General features: G+C 34.2%; 2 protein-coding genes and 1 non-coding gene across 4 annotated transcripts; 2 read left to right on the top strand and 1 right to left on the bottom strand.

Moving 5' to 3' along the window:
• Positions 1-1,872: 1,872 nt before the first annotated feature.
• Positions 1,873-1,946, bottom strand: TRNAR-UCG (transfer RNA arginine (anticodon UCG)). The gene has a single exon. It is a non-coding gene; the product is annotated as a tRNA-Arg (tRNA).
• A 768-nt stretch (positions 1,947-2,714) lies between these two features.
• LOC146923719 (uncharacterized) lies at positions 2,715-13,061 on the top strand. 2 transcript variants are annotated; one of them, XM_085708877.1, is made up of 15 exons: positions 2,715-2,906; positions 3,000-3,084; positions 4,121-4,223; positions 4,523-4,607; positions 4,826-4,912; positions 6,590-6,704; positions 7,297-7,633; positions 7,896-7,977; positions 8,067-8,243; positions 8,330-8,383; positions 9,029-9,121; positions 9,215-9,283; positions 11,293-11,339; positions 11,542-12,258; positions 12,553-13,061. In XM_085708877.1, the coding sequence occupies exons 1-15, from the start codon at positions 2,787-2,789 to the stop codon at positions 12,929-12,931; spliced, it is 2,550 nt and encodes an 849-aa protein (XP_085565003.1). In that variant the 5' UTR covers positions 2,715-2,786; the 3' UTR covers positions 12,932-13,061. The 2 variants fall into 2 exon arrangements, with proteins under 2 accessions (XP_085565003.1, XP_085565004.1); XM_085708878.1 differs by lacking the exons at positions 2,715-2,906; positions 3,000-3,084; positions 4,121-4,223; positions 4,523-4,607; positions 4,826-4,912 and adding an exon at positions 6,335-6,487.
• A 1,371-nt stretch (positions 13,062-14,432) lies between these two features.
• LOC146923718 (Adenine nucleotide alpha hydrolases-like superfamily protein) lies at positions 14,433-16,258 on the top strand. Its single transcript, XM_085708875.1, has 4 exons — positions 14,433-14,821; positions 15,267-15,376; positions 15,667-15,785; positions 15,898-16,258. Exons 1-4 carry the CDS (start codon positions 14,647-14,649, stop codon positions 15,992-15,994), a joined length of 501 nt encoding a protein of 166 aa, XP_085565001.1. The 5' UTR covers positions 14,433-14,646; the 3' UTR covers positions 15,995-16,258.
• Positions 16,259-17,229: the final 971 nt, after the last annotated feature.

Genomic DNA, 17,229 nt, shown 5'->3' with positions numbered 1-17,229 from the left:
TTAGCTAATAAACAATTGTACAAGTCTACTACCTAATGTCCTAATTGGCCATGGACCAGCATTTTATGTTTTCATTAAGTGCGTGGGAGGTGGGAACTAGGAATGGACCTACCTCTGGTTTTGTTGAGGTTTGGGATCGTATACAGTTGGGTGAGGACCAACTTCCTCTTCTATGTGGATCCCTCCTCTCTTCCTACATCCCCAAATTTCAAACAAAGTGTACTTATTTCAAAATTAAGAGAAAAAACAACCGAGTAAAACAAATTCATGGATGGTAGAAAATTGGAAATCTAGAAGAGTGAAAAAAATAAATAAATTAGAAGAGCGAGAAAAATAGTACTCCCTCCGTTTCAAAATGAGTGTCGCTTTAGCCAAAAAAATTTGTTTTAAAATGAATGTCACTTTCCGTTCCAATGCAATAATAACTTTTTCTTTTCAATTGTACCCTCCAATTAATACTCAACACACTACTTTCAAAGTATTACTTTTAAAACTAACAAATAGTTAATAAGGATAATTTGGTAAAATAACCATTCTCTTTCTTTTAATCATTGCATTTCTTAATATGTGTGTAAACACCTAAAACGACACTTATTTTGAAACGGAGGGAGTATATGCATTCTAGGGTGTGGAACGTAATGTAAATACGGGGATTACAACCATGAAATGAACAATTTATGGTGATGATGCATGTGTTTCCGATGAAATTGCTTCTAGAAAAACTATGTTTTGTGTCTATTGAGCATAAGCGGATCCACCATAAGGTATAGTGTGGATGTAGCCACACCATATTATTACCGAATTTAATTTATTCATATACTAGACTTAAATAATGCATTATATACAATATATATTGTATTTTGTTTCATGTATTCTTACTTGGCCTAGCGGTAGAAAGCGCAGCGCTTTTACTATCAACGCGACGTCCAAACCATTTTTGCTGTTGTGCTTCATGTGTAACTAATTTGCTTTGTTAATATACGATACAATTTCTTTGATATTTTAGCCACACCAATATCGAAAGTCTAGGTCCGCCCATGCTATTGAGTAAGCTTGTAATCATATATTTTGGGTATTATTTTTCTTCAAAAATTCCTTTGTTTTAATCCAAGGAATCCTTATAAGTTGATTGCAAATTTTGTTTGATTTGTAGATTCGAGGAATGCCCAAGCAAAGTTGATAATCCATTATGAGTAGCTTATCAAAGACTATGGAGCATTTGAAGATTAGGGATGCCTTTGGTGATCATATACATCATTCATTATCCACCGAACTGCTTTGTTCATTCATGGTCGATATACCATTGCATACAAGAGAACTTAACTGGTTTATTGGTTGCTAGTTTAAGTCAATTGTAGTTTTCCTCGTTTCGTTTCATTTCATATAATATGGTAAACTAAAGACATTAACTCACCCAAAAATTGTTCATTAAAGGTTGAACATAATAACAAAAGACATTAACTCACATAATCTATTGATTTGTAGTAACACACTGCCATGATTTGCATTAAAGGTGGACATAATAACATTATTATTATTTTTTAAACAGTAAGCGGTTATTTTCTCCGTCTTAAATTAACTATCACATTTGATGATCTTGATAGTGATATAACGAGTTTGTGATTGATTTGGTGACCAAAAGTGTTGATAAAAAGTAATTTGAGTCGACAATATTTTTATTAGAACTAAAAACAAATGTTGATAATTCTATAAAGAATTAAACAAACATTTACCCTTTTTTAAAGCAAATAGGAGACTACTAATAGATATAGTGTCTTTATAAAAAAAAAAAAGAGAATGACAAAACTGCATTTTAAAAACCACTAGTTCCAATTTCCAATTATTAGTTTTGGGAATTGAAAAAAAGATGAACGACCACAGTGGGAGTCGAACTCACGACCTTCTGATCCGAAGTCAGACGCGCTAATCCACTGCGCTATGCGGTCCTTCTTGCTTTGTTTTTCCGTTTTCTTACTGTACCCTAATATTTAATCGTAGCGAGCTAGCGCGAAATAAAAATTATTTAAAACAGTGAAAATTGATTTGTAGATCAAGGGGTTCGAACTAGGGATGGCAATACGGGCCAGCCCGCCCCGTTTAGGCCCAGCCCGCTATTAGCCCGCCAAAAATGGGTTGGGGCGGGCCAACTTGAGGGGGTGGGCTCAAACTTATACCCCGCCCCGCCTAAAGGCGGACTAGCGGGTTGGCGGGCTGACCCGTCTTATTTTTTAAATATTTTTTTGTCGATTGTTATTAACAAATACGCTGCTATTATAAAGATAATAAATTCAATATAAAGACTCTAACATTAAACAAATCTCAAAATAAATCCATCATACATCCAACATAAAACAAATTACAAAATAAATCCAAGAACATGAAATAAGTCTCTATATAATGCAGTGGTGAATCAGTTTTTTTCTAGAGGTATTGGACTAGTGGTGAATCAGTTATCACTTATCACTATCAGAGAGAGCGGGACAATTTAAGGTTGGGTTGGTATCATTTGTCCCAATTGTTTATGGGATGTGTTAATTAAAATTCGGTCACTAATAGTAAAAAAGAAATTTTAATAATTCCGCAAGCCAGCCCGCCCCACCCCGTTATGACCCGCTTTTTTCAGCGGGCTTAACAGGGGCGGGCCAACTAGAGAGATGAGCTCAAAATCTCACCCCAGCCCGCCTAAAATGGGAGGTTAAACGGGCTGGCCCGACGGGCCGAGCCCGTTTTGCCACGCCTAGTTCGAACCCTCGTCTTCTTCTTCTTCTTCTTCTTGTTCACACAACATGGGTCCAACTCCGTTACAGTCAGCAATGCTTATGGGTTCACCTTGTTTTCCTAACGCCATTGCTTGGTCTCAAGACAACCTCATTGCTGTTGCTTCTGGTCATTTCGTCACCATTCTTGTCTGTACTTTCTCTCTCTCTCTCTCTCTCTCTGTTCTGTACTTCTTCTACATTAAATATTCTTCATCTGTTGACTGTTTATTTGTTTTTCAGAGACCAGACATGCCTAATGGTCCACGTGGCTTGATTAAAGTCATCCCACGTCAGCCTCTTATTCTAGGGTTTCTACAAAGACAAGGTAAGGTACCACTATTTTAACTACCCTCAACTTTTCTTAGAATTGATAGTACTTGGTTGCTAGAAATTTAGACATATATGGTATGTTCGGATTGACTTATCTGACATAAGCATTAGTTAAAATTGTTTGAGAGAATTTACAAAAATAACTTATTATAACATGTCCATGCGTTGTTTTGTAGTTTATGACAAAATAATGTAACTTTATTTTATCTTTTGTTATAGAAATACATTATACATAAGCGCTTATTATATAATCTGAAAATTAAGTTGTTTTTATCCAAACAAGGCCATATAGGTAGATACTAGATAGAGTAGTAAAGATCTCGGAAAAAATTGAATTCAGATTCCTTGCATTCAGCAAAATCCTGCAATCAAGCAGTCACCACTTCTGTGACCGTTGGATTGAGATCGGTATAGATTTCAAAGTCGAGATTTTAATTTCTAAAAGAAAATCTGCTTGAAATTTGCAAAGTCTGATTTTGATCCAATTGTCACGGTGATTGTGAATGTGGGATTTTGGCGACTGCAGAAAATTTGAATTCAAAAAAATTGGCGGGAAATAATAGTGTGAAGTTCTTCCACATGTCATTAATTGAAACATTTTCTTTAGAGAAGATAGATAGAAGATTAACTAGTAAAGATCTCTAGAATGCATGAATGTGGAGAAAAAATGTTGGTTTCAAAATTCCACCATGTCTCTCATTAGGGGAAGACTTTTCTTAGATACAAGAAGATATATGTCACAACTCATTAATCATTGTTGTATTACTTCAAAATGCATTGATGCCAACATCTTTTATCTTGAACTCTAGTATGATCATGTTTGATTTGCATAATGGAGCTACACTGGCATACATGAACTGTTTCATGAAGTATATAACAGAAGTGTGTGTTTTGTTTGTTACGTGACATTTATGAATTTTTGTGTTTAGGATTATAAATTCATATGCGGTAATGTTGAATGAGAATTTGAGATTTTTAGTTGCCACGGTGCCAAGCAGAGTGTTAACATGTTGTTATTGAGTTATTCACAGATTTACTGTCTGGGTGCCTCATGCCTATGTCTTTGTATCGGGATGATAAGCCAGTTGTCCGATCAATATCATGGTCTCCACTTGGCATGGCTGCCAACTCAGGGTATGGTTTCTTATCTTTCCTGAACCATTGAGTCAATTTTTTGGGGTTTGATATTAAATTGTTCATACTAAACAAAATGACATTAGAAATATAATCGCAGAAGAAAAAATTGTGGTAGCTTCTAATGCAGAAATGGGCGTTCTCACCTTAAAAGTTTTAAACATACAAGTGAGAAGGAGACCACAAAACATTATAGGTCAAAATACTTAGGCGATCTCACTTATCATATATTCAAGTGAAGAGTGAAAAGTTTTACTTTTATGCATTGAAATCTTATCTTCACATTTAATTTGCAACAGGTGCTTGCTAGCTGTTTGCACCTCTGAAGGACACGTGAAAGTTTATCGCCCGCCTTTTTGTGATTTTTGTGCTGAATGGGTTGAGGTATGTGCAATCGAAGTGGCAAATTTGTGGAATTGGAATGTATGCTGTCTGTTCTGGTTTATAATATATTGAACATGTGTACAAAAAGAACGTTATTTCAGTTTCGTTAGCAATTCCGACTTATGGATTTGTGCAGTATATATAGAATTTAAGAGTTTTAATTTCGTATCCATACGTTGTTGCAAGTATAACATGCTATTCCTATTCTGTTTGTTTAGGTCGTGGACATAACTGAAAGGCTGTATGAATATTTGCAACTTACTGTGTTTCAAGGTACAGGCGTTCCTTCATCAGATTTTTCTGAAGTAAGTTATCTCATTCACCCATTTTTTTATTGCTCTTCTTTTATAGTTCTCCATGCGTATGATCCATTTACACTTTTTCCTCATTAATCAACTTGGGTATCATCCGTTCGAGTTGGATAACGGTTGAAAAGTTAAGATAAACACATAAACGTGTAATAAACTGTTTTAAGGGAGATAAACAAAGTGTGTGTGAACTAATGTTATGTCACCGATATTATACATGTAACTAGTTTATTAATATGCACGTATACAAGCAACAACAACCAGAACATTTTCCCATTACGTGGGGTGAACTAAATGCATCAAATGATGTCATATCATGAACCATGTCTATAGACAGACCATTGAAATCTAGATAATAGCGTGTCTTCCTTTCCATCTATCCAACTTTTTATCTTTCATTTGGTCTACCCTCCTTACTAGTGCTTCTATGGGACGTGTCGACACACATAAAAGCCACCTAAGAGATATACCCTATTTTTTTATAAAGGAAGCCACCCTAACTTTCTCTCTAATGATCACATTCTCACCTTTCAACGTTGTCTTTTCTGGTTGGTTCTTTACCGTCCAACATTCTCCCATTTTATCCTTGCATGGATCCTATGGTTGACGACTCTCTCTATCTTTTTGTCATTTTGTACGATAGACATGATATACATGTGTGATTTGTCATACCGTCAGTGTTGACAAATGCTGACTAAAAATGGCAGATTTTTGGCTTTCCTCCATCGATAATACTGCATATGGTCTAGTCTCCAATTTCACCTGTAAAGTAGAAGTTGTGTGCTTTTTACTTAACTTGCATTTCATTTATTCTGTATTACTTCTACTTAAATGAAAGTCTTCAAAGGTTATATCCATATCTTCACTTTCCAACCAAGGCTATGCATAGAGAGTATGCACCTTTAAAGTAAGCACATCCAAAACCAAGATAAAATACGAGTTCTCAAATTTTACTCTTCGTGCAAACCTATAGTTTTAGGAAAATCTTGTGACCCAACCCTGTGTCCAACACTAGTTGTGGCTCTTGTGTATCTTTGATTGCACAATGTGATAAATGCAAACTCATTTATTCTCTAAAGCCTCTCCACAACTTCTTTAGGATCTTATTGTATGCTTTTTCCAAATCAATAAAATCAATGAGTAAATCTTTTTTATTCTTCCAATATTTCTCCACGAGTCTTTGTAACAACTGGCAAACATTTAACTTCCATGTTACATGTATACAAGCATACACTGTGTATAAATTTTTTGTTTCACCCTCATAAGAAATTAACTTTTGTTTGTATTTTAATATTGATGCAATGTCATTTACTATGTCTGGAATTAAATTTGAGGATCAAAATGTTTGTTCTATCCCTTGGATAGATACAATAACAACCAAGCCTTGTCCCACTAAGTGGGGTCGGCTGCCCATGGATAGATATGGAAGAATAAAGATAAATGTGTTTTAGTTTTTCAATTGAAGTTAAATATTAAACAAATCCTTTGTAGTTTCTCATCTGTTTCATGAAAAGTAAAATGCACAACTTGATGTCAACTAAGTTTTATCTACAGTTAGTAGCACTTAAACCAGTTAGTATTTCTCTCTTGTAAACCATGGTTAAGTTCTATATGAAATGATTGTGTTTAAGTTGCTTCTAAGATCACCATTATTTGTGTTTATTTGGTTTTTAGGTTCCTAGCATTAGACCGTGTCTCCTGAAAAATGCTTCAGGTCAAGCAGATTCTATCACATCTAATGACGAACGGTCGAAAAAATTGCCTGAGAATCAATTGTCTCCACTAATAAGCGCTGATCTGCGTTGCACGGGTGCGGGTACGGTACCCGGTACGGGTACGGGTGCGGGTACGGGATACGTCATTTCTCAAAAAACAAAGGTACGGGTACGTTAGGATAAAAAAAAAATTAATTTAAAATAACATTGCATGAGAAAATTATATTGCTCAAATGAAAGGTGGGGCATTTAGTAGGAAGCAGCAGTTCCAGAACATAGGAAATGGTTGTTGTGCTCTTGAACCGTTTGAATTTTATTAAGAAACAAAAAAAACTATAATGCTATTAATTCTCATAAAAGGGCTCATTTTCTCCAAAAAAAGAGGATGTGCCTACAGTAAGTTTGAGTTTTATAAAGAAAATAAAAATACAAACTATTATTGCTATTAATTCTCATTAAAAGCCCCATTTTCTCCAAAAAAAAAAAGAGGATATACGTACCCTTCAAGTACCACTGCAGTACCGCAACTGTACCCAACCTTTAAAAAAAATAAAAAAATATTGGTGCTTCATGGGTACGTACAGTACGAGTACAGTACGTGTACCAGTACCCGCGCAGTACCCGGTACGGGTACGTTTAGCAAAATGGAGTACCCGTGCTTCAGAGGCGCTGATGAATATGCTTCCCGTAGTGCAATGCTATATTCACTTGTTGTTTCATGGTCTCCCTTGCTGCGTGTAGCATCTGAATTTTATCCTGATCCTAATACAAGTGCTTCTGTCAGTCTTCTTGCTGTCGGAGGGAAGTCTGGTGAAATTTCTTTTTGGAGATTTCACCAACCAGATTGCTATACTATTGAGGAGAGAAAAGGCCCAACTGCTGTGAAGTTTGTTGGTTTTCTTCAGGCACACAATTCATGGATCACAACAATGAGTTGGCTGTTGTTTGCTTTCGAATCTTCAAATCCTGTAATAATACTAGCTACCGGAAGCTCTGATGGGAGGTGAGTTGGCTATGCTTATGAAATTATGTTATTATGAATTTCATGAGTGCATTGTTTTCACTCTTGATGTAATTGTTGGATATAAATACCCAAGGTGTGTATAAGATGGACTACTTTTGGTTGTGAAACTAATCTTGTGTACTAAGTGGTCAAAGATTTGATCCTCACTTCACTCACACTTCTGATTAGATTAACTTTTTATGATATTATTTATTTTTCACCTATTATCAGATCTAAGCTGAAAAGTATATGTGCTTTGTAGTGTGAAGGTTTGGTTGGGTGACACTGACAAATTGCTGAAATCGTCAGAAGTTGATCAAACTTCCTTCTTGTTATTGAAGGAGGTACATCCCACTTGATTTTTGCATTTCTTTTTATTTCTATCCCTTCTTTGTGAATGATTCCTTTATGCACCTCTTTAATTTCTAATTAGGTTATAACTGTCAATGCTGTCCCAGTTTCGGTACTTTCAGTAACAACGCATATTCAATATCCCTCCAAGATGCTTTTAGCCATAGGCAAAGGTTCTGGTTCCATTGAGATATGGATATGCGACATATCTTATAGGGAATTTGATAAGCTTGGGTCATATGATGCACATTATTATGCTGTAAGTTTATCCCCTCCTTTTTTGGAGTTGGTTGAAGACTTGAGGCTGTATTCCTCTATTGATTTTCCCATTTTTATATCTTTCAGGTTACTGGATTAGCTTGGGCATTTGGTGGAAGGTTTTTGTGCAGCTGTAGCCAGGTTTTATTTTCCCTCAAGTTACTCGGTCAATTTTCTACTGAGTATCATTAATTATATTTATAACTAAATGCAAACAAAATTATAATTATATGGACATAAATACTGTCCATAATCCACATCAAGTTTTATATCTTCCACCAATTACATTCTGTTTTTCATTTCTCTAGGTAAATAAACTTGACGCCGTAACTGTTTTAATCATGGATTACAACTGGGCAATTTAAGTAATTGCTTGAATATTTGCAGTTTAGAGTGTCATTTCCTATACCATTTTTTAAGTTATATTTAACTGATCCTCTTGATTTTCTATGCAAGCAAGCTTCCAAAAAGTGATGAATCTGCCTAAACTTCTAGAACTGAGAAAATCTAAGATGCTTTCAGGACTGGTTTCCATACTGCGGAGATAAATTATCTACAATAATTAATTTTCTGTTTATCTTAACTAAAGAGTTCAATAGCAAGATTAGCTAACTAAATTAAACATCAAACTCCTAACAGATTCAAATACTTCAAGCATAATGTTGAATGTCCCTCTTCCATTTTTCCATATGGTTTCGAAGATGTCCATTAAACTTTTTTTAGTGCTTCCTATGAATATTTGAAGATGTCTTTATGTTTCTTGATTGATTGCTCAAATGTTGGTAGGATAATTTACTGCGTGGCTGGATTTTGCACGAGCGCTGCCTAGAGGAAATCACCATATTATCTGGAATGCCCCGTAGTAACGATTCAACCTGCGTATGATGTTACCATCCTCTGTAGTTTCTATCTTGTTTTTGGTTTTGATCTTTGTTTTTCCAACTAAATAGAATATGCATTTTTCTCCTGCAGCCTTCAAGAGATGCATTTGATTCATGTTTTGGTGTAGCCGTGTCCCCTGGAAATCTTGTCATTGCAACTGTATGATATTTCTTTTCCATTTTAATCTTTGCATATATGTTTCAATTTGTCAATACCCCAAATATCTGGAATCGTCAGTGTAGCCTTGAGTTCTTGACCATCGTCAAAGATATCTTGATCGTTGTTCTGGAGAAGAGGAAATATTCATTGAATTGCTTTAGAAATCCCATAGCACACAATCAATTATATTGGAAACCACATATATAAGGAAGCTAAGGAAACATTATATGACAGCTATACACATAAAAACAAAAAAGTCATGGCACTATATACATTGTATATTTTATACATCAAAATCGGAGGACCTCAAAGAGACTTCATACAAGTTGATTATTAATATTCAACACACAACAATTCCTTAGGGTTTATTCTTGGTAAATTGGCGTTCATTTTCTATAAGCTTGGTTCTTTCATGAAAGACTGGGTTTGCAGTAATGTGGAAAGTAACTTGATTATTAGAGTACAGTTTCATCCGACAATCTGTCAAACTTCCATCTTTACATTTTGAAGTAACTGTTTCACCCATATAAGCTCACAAGTAACCATTGCCATAGCTTGATTTTCAACATTAGCATTAAATCGGGTAACCATATTCTGCTTGTTACTTTCTTAGGATACAAGTTTACGTCCATCTAAGACCTAATAGCTTGGAGTGCATCACATATCAGTAGGTGTTATTTGCAATTGAATATCACACAATATTGACGATTCCTCTGTTTTCTTACAAACATTCTTGATCCGAGCATTCTTAATATATCAAAAACTTTGAAAAACTGTATTAAGAGTATATAGTAGTTAAGGTGTATGACACACACAATAGTCTACTCACAATGTAAGCAACTGTAACTAAATTATGTTAGTTAAAGTTGCATGATAGTTAATATAGGACAGCAGTAGCTTAGCCTGATCTCTGTAACTAACTCTGAGAAGTTAGTTACATACTGAGAAGCCTATATGAAGATCTCAGTGTTCATTGTAACAAATCATCAAATCATAATCAAAGAAATAGCTCAAGAAGCATTTCATATTCCATCTATAGCTGTAGAGTGAATCCTGGTAACCCTAACTGTAATTCAAACACACTGCATCACTAATTTCAACACATGCAAATTGCATGAATTGACTCAACACACAGATTGCAAAGGAATATCTTTTCTAATTATTGTCAGATAGTTTAATGGGTTAATTATGTTTCTAGTCCCTATAAAATAGCGACCTTGTAAGTTTAGTCCCTACTTAATTTTAATAGCATTTTTAGTCCCTAATTTTGTTTTTCTGCACTGAGTATTAGTCCCTACTCAATTCAAATTTGTTTAATTTATGCTTAAACTCTTAAATTTTTGAACAATTTTTTGCAGACATGTTTAGAACATTACTAAAAGTTCGTCCGCAAAAAATTATCGCAAAATTTGATTTCTACATCCAGATTTTATTACTTTTTATCTTTAACTTTTGTCGTTTTATAAAATTCATATTTAATTCATTTCATGTCAGAAAATTCTAAATTTTAGTAAACGAACCTTTCATAGTGTTCTAATCTTGTCTCAAAAAAATCGTTCAAAAATTTAAGAGTTTAAGGATAATTAATCAAACTTTGTTTTAGCAGGGACTAAAATTATAAGTAAATTTTTTTTTATAGGGACTAAAAATGCTATTAAAATTAAGTAGGGACTAAACTTACAAGGTCGCTATTTTATAGGGACTAGAAACATAATTAACCCTAGTTTAATTGTTCATGTAACCTCCTGTATCTACCAAAATCTGATAGATACTTTCCAACAATTCTATATGTTCAAACCATGTCAGTTTCATGTTGAGATTTTAAATATAAGGACCATAATATGATCGGATCAAGTCTCCGTTGTCCTTAATTTCTTTACTGAATAACAATTTATTTCTTACAGTAACTTCCTATATCATATCTTTTTCTTGATTGATCTTCCCAATGATAAATGTTGTTCATAGATGTTTGATTGTTTACTTTACTATTTATGGATTGTTTATTTCAGGTCCATTGCTTTGATGTTGATAAACTGAATCGAATGTATGAAGGAAGGTATAAACACAATTTCGTGGCTACAGATTTGTGTCCTTCCTTATGGCTTGAATTTATTTATTTATTTTTAAAGTTGAAACAAGAAACAGTATTGGGGAGCTTCATGTTTACACTCCTTAGATAATATTTTATTTTTATTTTTGTACCTTGCATTTTTTCTAAATAGAGATTTTCTGAATTAAAATTTGACAAATTTGGACAGGATTCTGAAGGCAGCTATTGAATACTTCTGGATTGGTGGGCTACAAGTGGATGATTGGTTGAAATCTCCATTTTCATGTTACATTGAAGAACTTCCTAGTTTTCCAGAGAAAGAATTAACTTATTGGGGAGCCAATGTCATATGGTCTTTAAACCAGTATCACTGTCTTGATAAGCCTCTGGTTTTTTGGGATATAATTGCAGCATTATTGGCTTTCAAGGATAACAAGTCAAAATATGTAGAACATTTAGTGATGAAATGGCTCTCGTTATCATTCCTGGGATCTCATATGAATCTTCCTCCTGAAGAAGTGTTATCACGTGTCATTTCGAGGTTGTCAGACATTCCTTCTCGGCTGCTACACTTGCTCAATATAATGTGTAGACGTGTAATGTTAGCACAGCTGGATGCTGATCAGATAACCAGAATAAACAGCAAAGTTCAAAACATAGAAGTGGTATGTCCTGTCATTGAAGAGCAAATGACAAAGTGGATAGAAATTCTTTTAGTCAGCGAAAGAGAGCTTCGTGAAAGGCAAATCGGTTTTAGTTTCTCTGCTGTCAAAACTGCCATGTCTCATCTGGAAGAACCTCCAGCTCAACCTGGCCGTTGGTATCCTGTTGGATTGGCACAAATGGAAAAATGGGTTGCTTTAAATCAGGAACACGTACGCGACCAGTTGAAATTCATTGTATCAAAAGTTACTCATGAAAAAAGGTATTGTGATAATTTTGTAACATTTCCTTTGTTCCAAGGCATCTTTTACACAAGACTCGAAACTGACAATACATCATAAATGTGGTATTGCGGACTTGAGGTTGGAACAGATTAGTAAATTCTTATTGATACAAATATTTCTTACAGCTAATAGAAATCTGCTTTCATGAATTTGCGGAGTAACAACTGAACTTGTTTCTATGCATGACACATTAAGTTGTAATATGTTTTGATTCAGTTCAGAACGTAAAATATACGCTAATCACAGTATATTTTGTATCTCTTAAATAACAGGTTTGTGACCAAGAGATGTTCAACAGTGGAGTCATGCAGTTATTGTTCAGCACCTGTTCCATTCGATTCCCCAGAGTTTGGTTTTTGTCAAAGTGAAAAGTGCACGAGTGGTAATGTTAAACGTCACAATTTATTGAGATGTGCTGTTTCTATGGAGGTTTGCCCTAGTAGCCCCCTATGGTTTTGTGTATGCTGCCACAGATATGTGTTTAGATTGGCACCAGAAGCACTTTTTAGAATGTCTTCATGTAGTTTAGATTCAGACTCTTCAAATAGATCTTCCTCTCAAGCAGTATCCTCAAAACCGTTGTGTCTCTTTTGTGGGATATTGCTACAGAGAAAACAACCTGATTTTCTACTTTCTACTGCACCTGTATAAGACCATTGAACTATTATTTATTTATTTATTTATTAATGATAAAAGTGTATGTAATTTTTAAGAGGCTTTGATGTTTGGATCAAAGCCTTCATTTATCATCTTCCTTTGACTAGCTACATTATTAGACCAATGAGTGAGTTTTTGATTGACTTGAAATTCTTAATTGTAAGTATTTTATTCATAATACTTTGGGAAAAAAAAACATGTACAATAAATGAAAAGCTAAATAATGAAGGAGAAAAGCTTATCAAAAGTGTTAACAACACACTCTCTTACGCTTTATAATTTGGTGAAATTCATATGAATTATACCACTTTAAAAATGGGTCACACTAAATAGGTAATGAGGCTTACTTATTTAGTTTGATACATGTAAATTTCACTCAATTATAGAGTGGTGGACTAAGTTTTTAGAAAGTATGTAGCTAATACTTCTCAAAACTTATTTCAACTTATGTGAAAAGTTATTTTTAAGACAGATTCTTTTTTATTTTTCTGTATACAAGTCCTGGTTGAAATTCTATTGTTAAATTAACTCCTAATACATTAGCACACAGGTTATATTCTTCTAGAAAGTCTTTGTTGGTCATATATTTCCACACCTTTGATTTTCTACATTACATCTTGTAGGTGGAATTGAATTTTCATTTTTAAGTTCAACTCAGTCGCCAAACTTGTTATTTTGTTTTCAAGCAAACAAATTTTTTTTTTTTTTGAGATGAAGCAATAAATCCACCTGCGCAAGATTTATTGGAACAATATAAACATTGTAATCTAAAATTTCATGCTTTTCATAGAATTTATCAGAAAGAGCAATTTTGGTTCTGTCAACTTGATTAAAGAATCAGACATAAATTAGCATTACCCTAATTATATTCCTTGAAAGCTCCATGATAAGATGCTATCAAACACTTGATTTAAAATACATAAATTTAGAATAGTCATTACTTTCTATTGCCCAAAATATTCAGTGGAATAGGTACATCTGTTAAAGAGGTATGCAAGTATGTATGTGGGACAAAATCAAATAATACATGTGTCAATATTACAGGTATAAATAATAAGAAGCCAGTTTTATAGAGATTTTTTATAGCCTTTCAATTTCTAATAAAAACAATAAAAGAAACCCTTAGAAATTAGAATTTAGAAGCATAGTTGCATAAGGATTCTTTCACCTATTTATGATTTACATCTGGTATTATTGCTTTAATTAATTAGAGAATAATAGTGATTTCAAGAACAATCTTATTCTTTGTTCTTTTCTAGCAATGTTATTATTTCAATTAACAAATTAATGGAAGCACTTAGAAGCTAAACATAAAAGACAAGTGGATTGGAAGACAAGACATGACATGGCATCCATGACAATGATATACACCTGTATGATGGCTGTATCTATATGTTTCTTTCTGTTTCTTTTCAAAGAAAAACAAGTTTAACTTTCTTCATGCCTTTTACCTTTATTTATGCTATATATTCCACATACCACCTTTGTTATTACTGTTACAAATTCCTTTCAGTCTCCAAGGAACAAAACAAACTTTGAAAAATTCCTTTCCCTCTTTCTCTACCACTTTCCTGAACATTCTTCTCTGTTAATTCCTGAAATAGCCAAACAACTATTTTGAATCAAACACCACCTATAAAAAGGATATTAGTCTCAAACTCACTACAAGAAACCACTGAAATTCAGAGGCACACAACTAATAAGAAAAGATGGCAAAAGCACGCATAGTTGGAGTAGCTATGGACTTCTCTCCTACCAGCAAATTAGCACTTAGATGGACTGTTGATAATCTGATCAACAAAAATGATCAAATCATCATGATCAATGTTCAGCCTCCCTCAGCTGATCATACTAGAAAGGAGCTTTTTGAAGACACTGGATCACGTTAGTATCTCTTCCATTCTCTTTCTTTTATACATAACAGCAGTTGTTGCATCACAATCTATGATACTCAAAGAATTGCGGTTATATACGACTGTGGTCTGGACTGGGCCGCAACATCAGGGTTTCGATGTCTCTACGACCATAATTGTGGCAAAATCGACTATAATTGACCGTGGTTTTCTGTAGTTATTAAGAATCGCAACACAGTCGCAACAATTACCACGACTGCTATTTAAAATCTTTGCTGAAACAATCTTATTTATGGTCGTTGCCGTTGTTGAGACATCAAAAATCTTGACGTCGCAGCCCAGATTGCATTCAGGGATTTTTGTTTTTAAACCTTGCTTAGCACATACTATATGTTGTATAGGTTTATCTTGGATATCATAAAGTTGTGCTTATACAGCATGACAATTTTGTGTTTTGTTTGGTTGATGATTTGCAGCTTTGGTGCCTCTAGAGGAATTAAGGGAGATAAACTTTACAAAGCAATATGGAATTGCTAAGGATCCTGAAGTCATAGATATTCTTGAAACTGCCTCAAAAACCAAAGGGGTATTTATGTTGTTTTTTTTAGTGTTATTTTTGTGTTTTTACTACAAGAAAAAAGTGTGAGAAAGTATATACGAAGCACCGACGCAGATTTAGACATCAGACACTACACTGACACCGATAATAACATGAGAAAAAAAGAATAATTAAATTTACATATAACTACTTGTATCTGTGTCAGATAGTGGACATGTCTTAAATTTGAAGTGTTGATGCTTCATAGGAATGTATGGTGTAGTTAACACATATATGGTAGATTTTTTATGTGTGTCTTTGTTGGTTTCTTGAACCAGGCAATGGTAGTGGCAAAGGTGTATTGGGGAGATCCAAGGGAGAAATTGTGCAATGCTGTGCAAGATCTTCATCTGGACTCATTGGTTATTGGAAGCAGGGGTTTAGGTTCCATTAAAAGGTACTATAGTTTATCTTTCAGTAAATTAAACATAAGCTTTTTTGAAGATTTTTGTGTTTCATTTGATTCAAAGAGATTGTTTAAATATTTGATTATTTTTTCTTCATTTCAGTGTGTTGTTAGGCAGTGTTAGCAAGCATGTGGTGACAAATGCTTCTTGCCCGGTTACTGTAGTCAAGGGAATGCAACCTTCCAAGTCTAGGCATTGATCTGATATGATTATTAATATGTACTTTGGGTTTGTATACATATGAGAAAAATAAATCACTTAAAGTACTGTACCTTTTGAAATGCTTTGGCTAGCTTGAATAATTGTCTTTTTGGCATGGTTTGTATGTAAATACAAATTTGAGTAGTGTTAGTAGCCATCATTACAATTTATCTGAGTTACACTTCTTGTAATGATACTTATGTTATGTGTCATATATTGATGAGAGACTTGTTTACAACAAAACAACTGAGAATTCATGAAACAATTGTCACATAAGGGTGATATTGCTTTGTCACAACCAATGTTACTTCTTTATTCACTATGATCTATGTCGATGATATTCTTCTCATAGGGGACATTGTTACAACCAATGTTACTTCTTTATTCACTATTTTTAGTGGAGACATTTTTTTTTTTTGTTGAAGAAGCTAAATTAGTCCCGGAAGTTCTATTGTTCCATTCAAAAGATTAAATTTTTGTTAGGTTTGGTTTAAATGATGGTATTCAAGTGTCAAAAGAATGAGGTGCATTCATTGACACTTCAATACCTTCATCTAAACCCACCTAATAGGAATTTAGTCTTTTGAATGGAACAATAGAACTGCCGGGTGAAAGCTTGGGAACTGCCGTTTAACAAGTTTGAATTCCCATTTTAGGGTAAGACAACTGCTGTAGTTGGAAGGTGCATTCCCTACCTAATCACGATCTTCTGGCGGAATTAGACTGTTGATAATATCTTCAATTGATCTCAGCAACGTTACACGCATATGGATCCACTGGAACATGTTGTGCTCCCAAAACATGCTCCTCACGTTTTCGTCGTTCGTTAATTCACCCAATTGAATGATATTCTCCCCTCATCGAGCGTTGGACATTTATATCGAACATATTCCACCCTCCTTGTGTCTCCGGGGTTGACTCCTTAGTTGAATTCATTCAGTTGATCCTTGAGACCTATCAATGTTACACCAAGGCACCGAACCTTCAACCTCTGAGGCTCTATGCCGTTGAATTGTGCATGAACGTCGAACTTATCGGCCATTGCTTCACATCTACACAATAAGAAATTAAAAACAATCAATGAAAAACTCATTCAAACATTTCATCAAACACTTGGAGTGCAAATTATACGTAAAATCTAAAACTCATAACTACAACATAAACAGCAAACATCTAAACAATCAAGCAATATAAGTCATTTACATGTATTACATGTAACATTGTATCATTTCT

Source organism: Medicago sativa, chromosome 5 (assembly GCF_051527215.1).
Source record: "Medicago sativa cultivar Bolivia chromosome 5, Bolivia_mono, whole genome shotgun sequence".
NCBI lineage: Eukaryota > Viridiplantae > Streptophyta > Magnoliopsida > Fabales > Fabaceae > Medicago > Medicago sativa.
The sequence above is the reverse complement of the archived record's forward strand: the minus strand, read 5'-3'. Positions and strand labels throughout refer to the sequence as shown.

Coding starts and splice junctions, on each gene's coding strand:
- LOC146923719 (XM_085708877.1), top strand. CDS start 2,787: ATGGGTCCAACTCCGTTACAGTCAGCAATGCTTATGGGTTCACCTTGT. Junction 8,244..8,329: donor ATGATGCACATTATTATGCT/GTAAGTTTATCC, acceptor TATATCTTTCAG/GTTACTGGATTAGCTTGGGC. Junction 11,340..11,541: donor AATCGAATGTATGAAGGAAG/GTATAAACACAA, acceptor AAATTTGGACAG/GATTCTGAAGGCAGCTATTG.
- LOC146923718 (XM_085708875.1), top strand. CDS start 14,647: ATGGCAAAAGCACGCATAGTTGGAGTAGCTATGGACTTCTCTCCTACC. Junction 14,822..15,266: donor TTTTGAAGACACTGGATCAC/GTTAGTATCTCT, acceptor GATGATTTGCAG/CTTTGGTGCCTCTAGAGGAA. Junction 15,377..15,666: donor CTGCCTCAAAAACCAAAGGG/GTATTTATGTTG, acceptor TTCTTGAACCAG/GCAATGGTAGTGGCAAAGGT.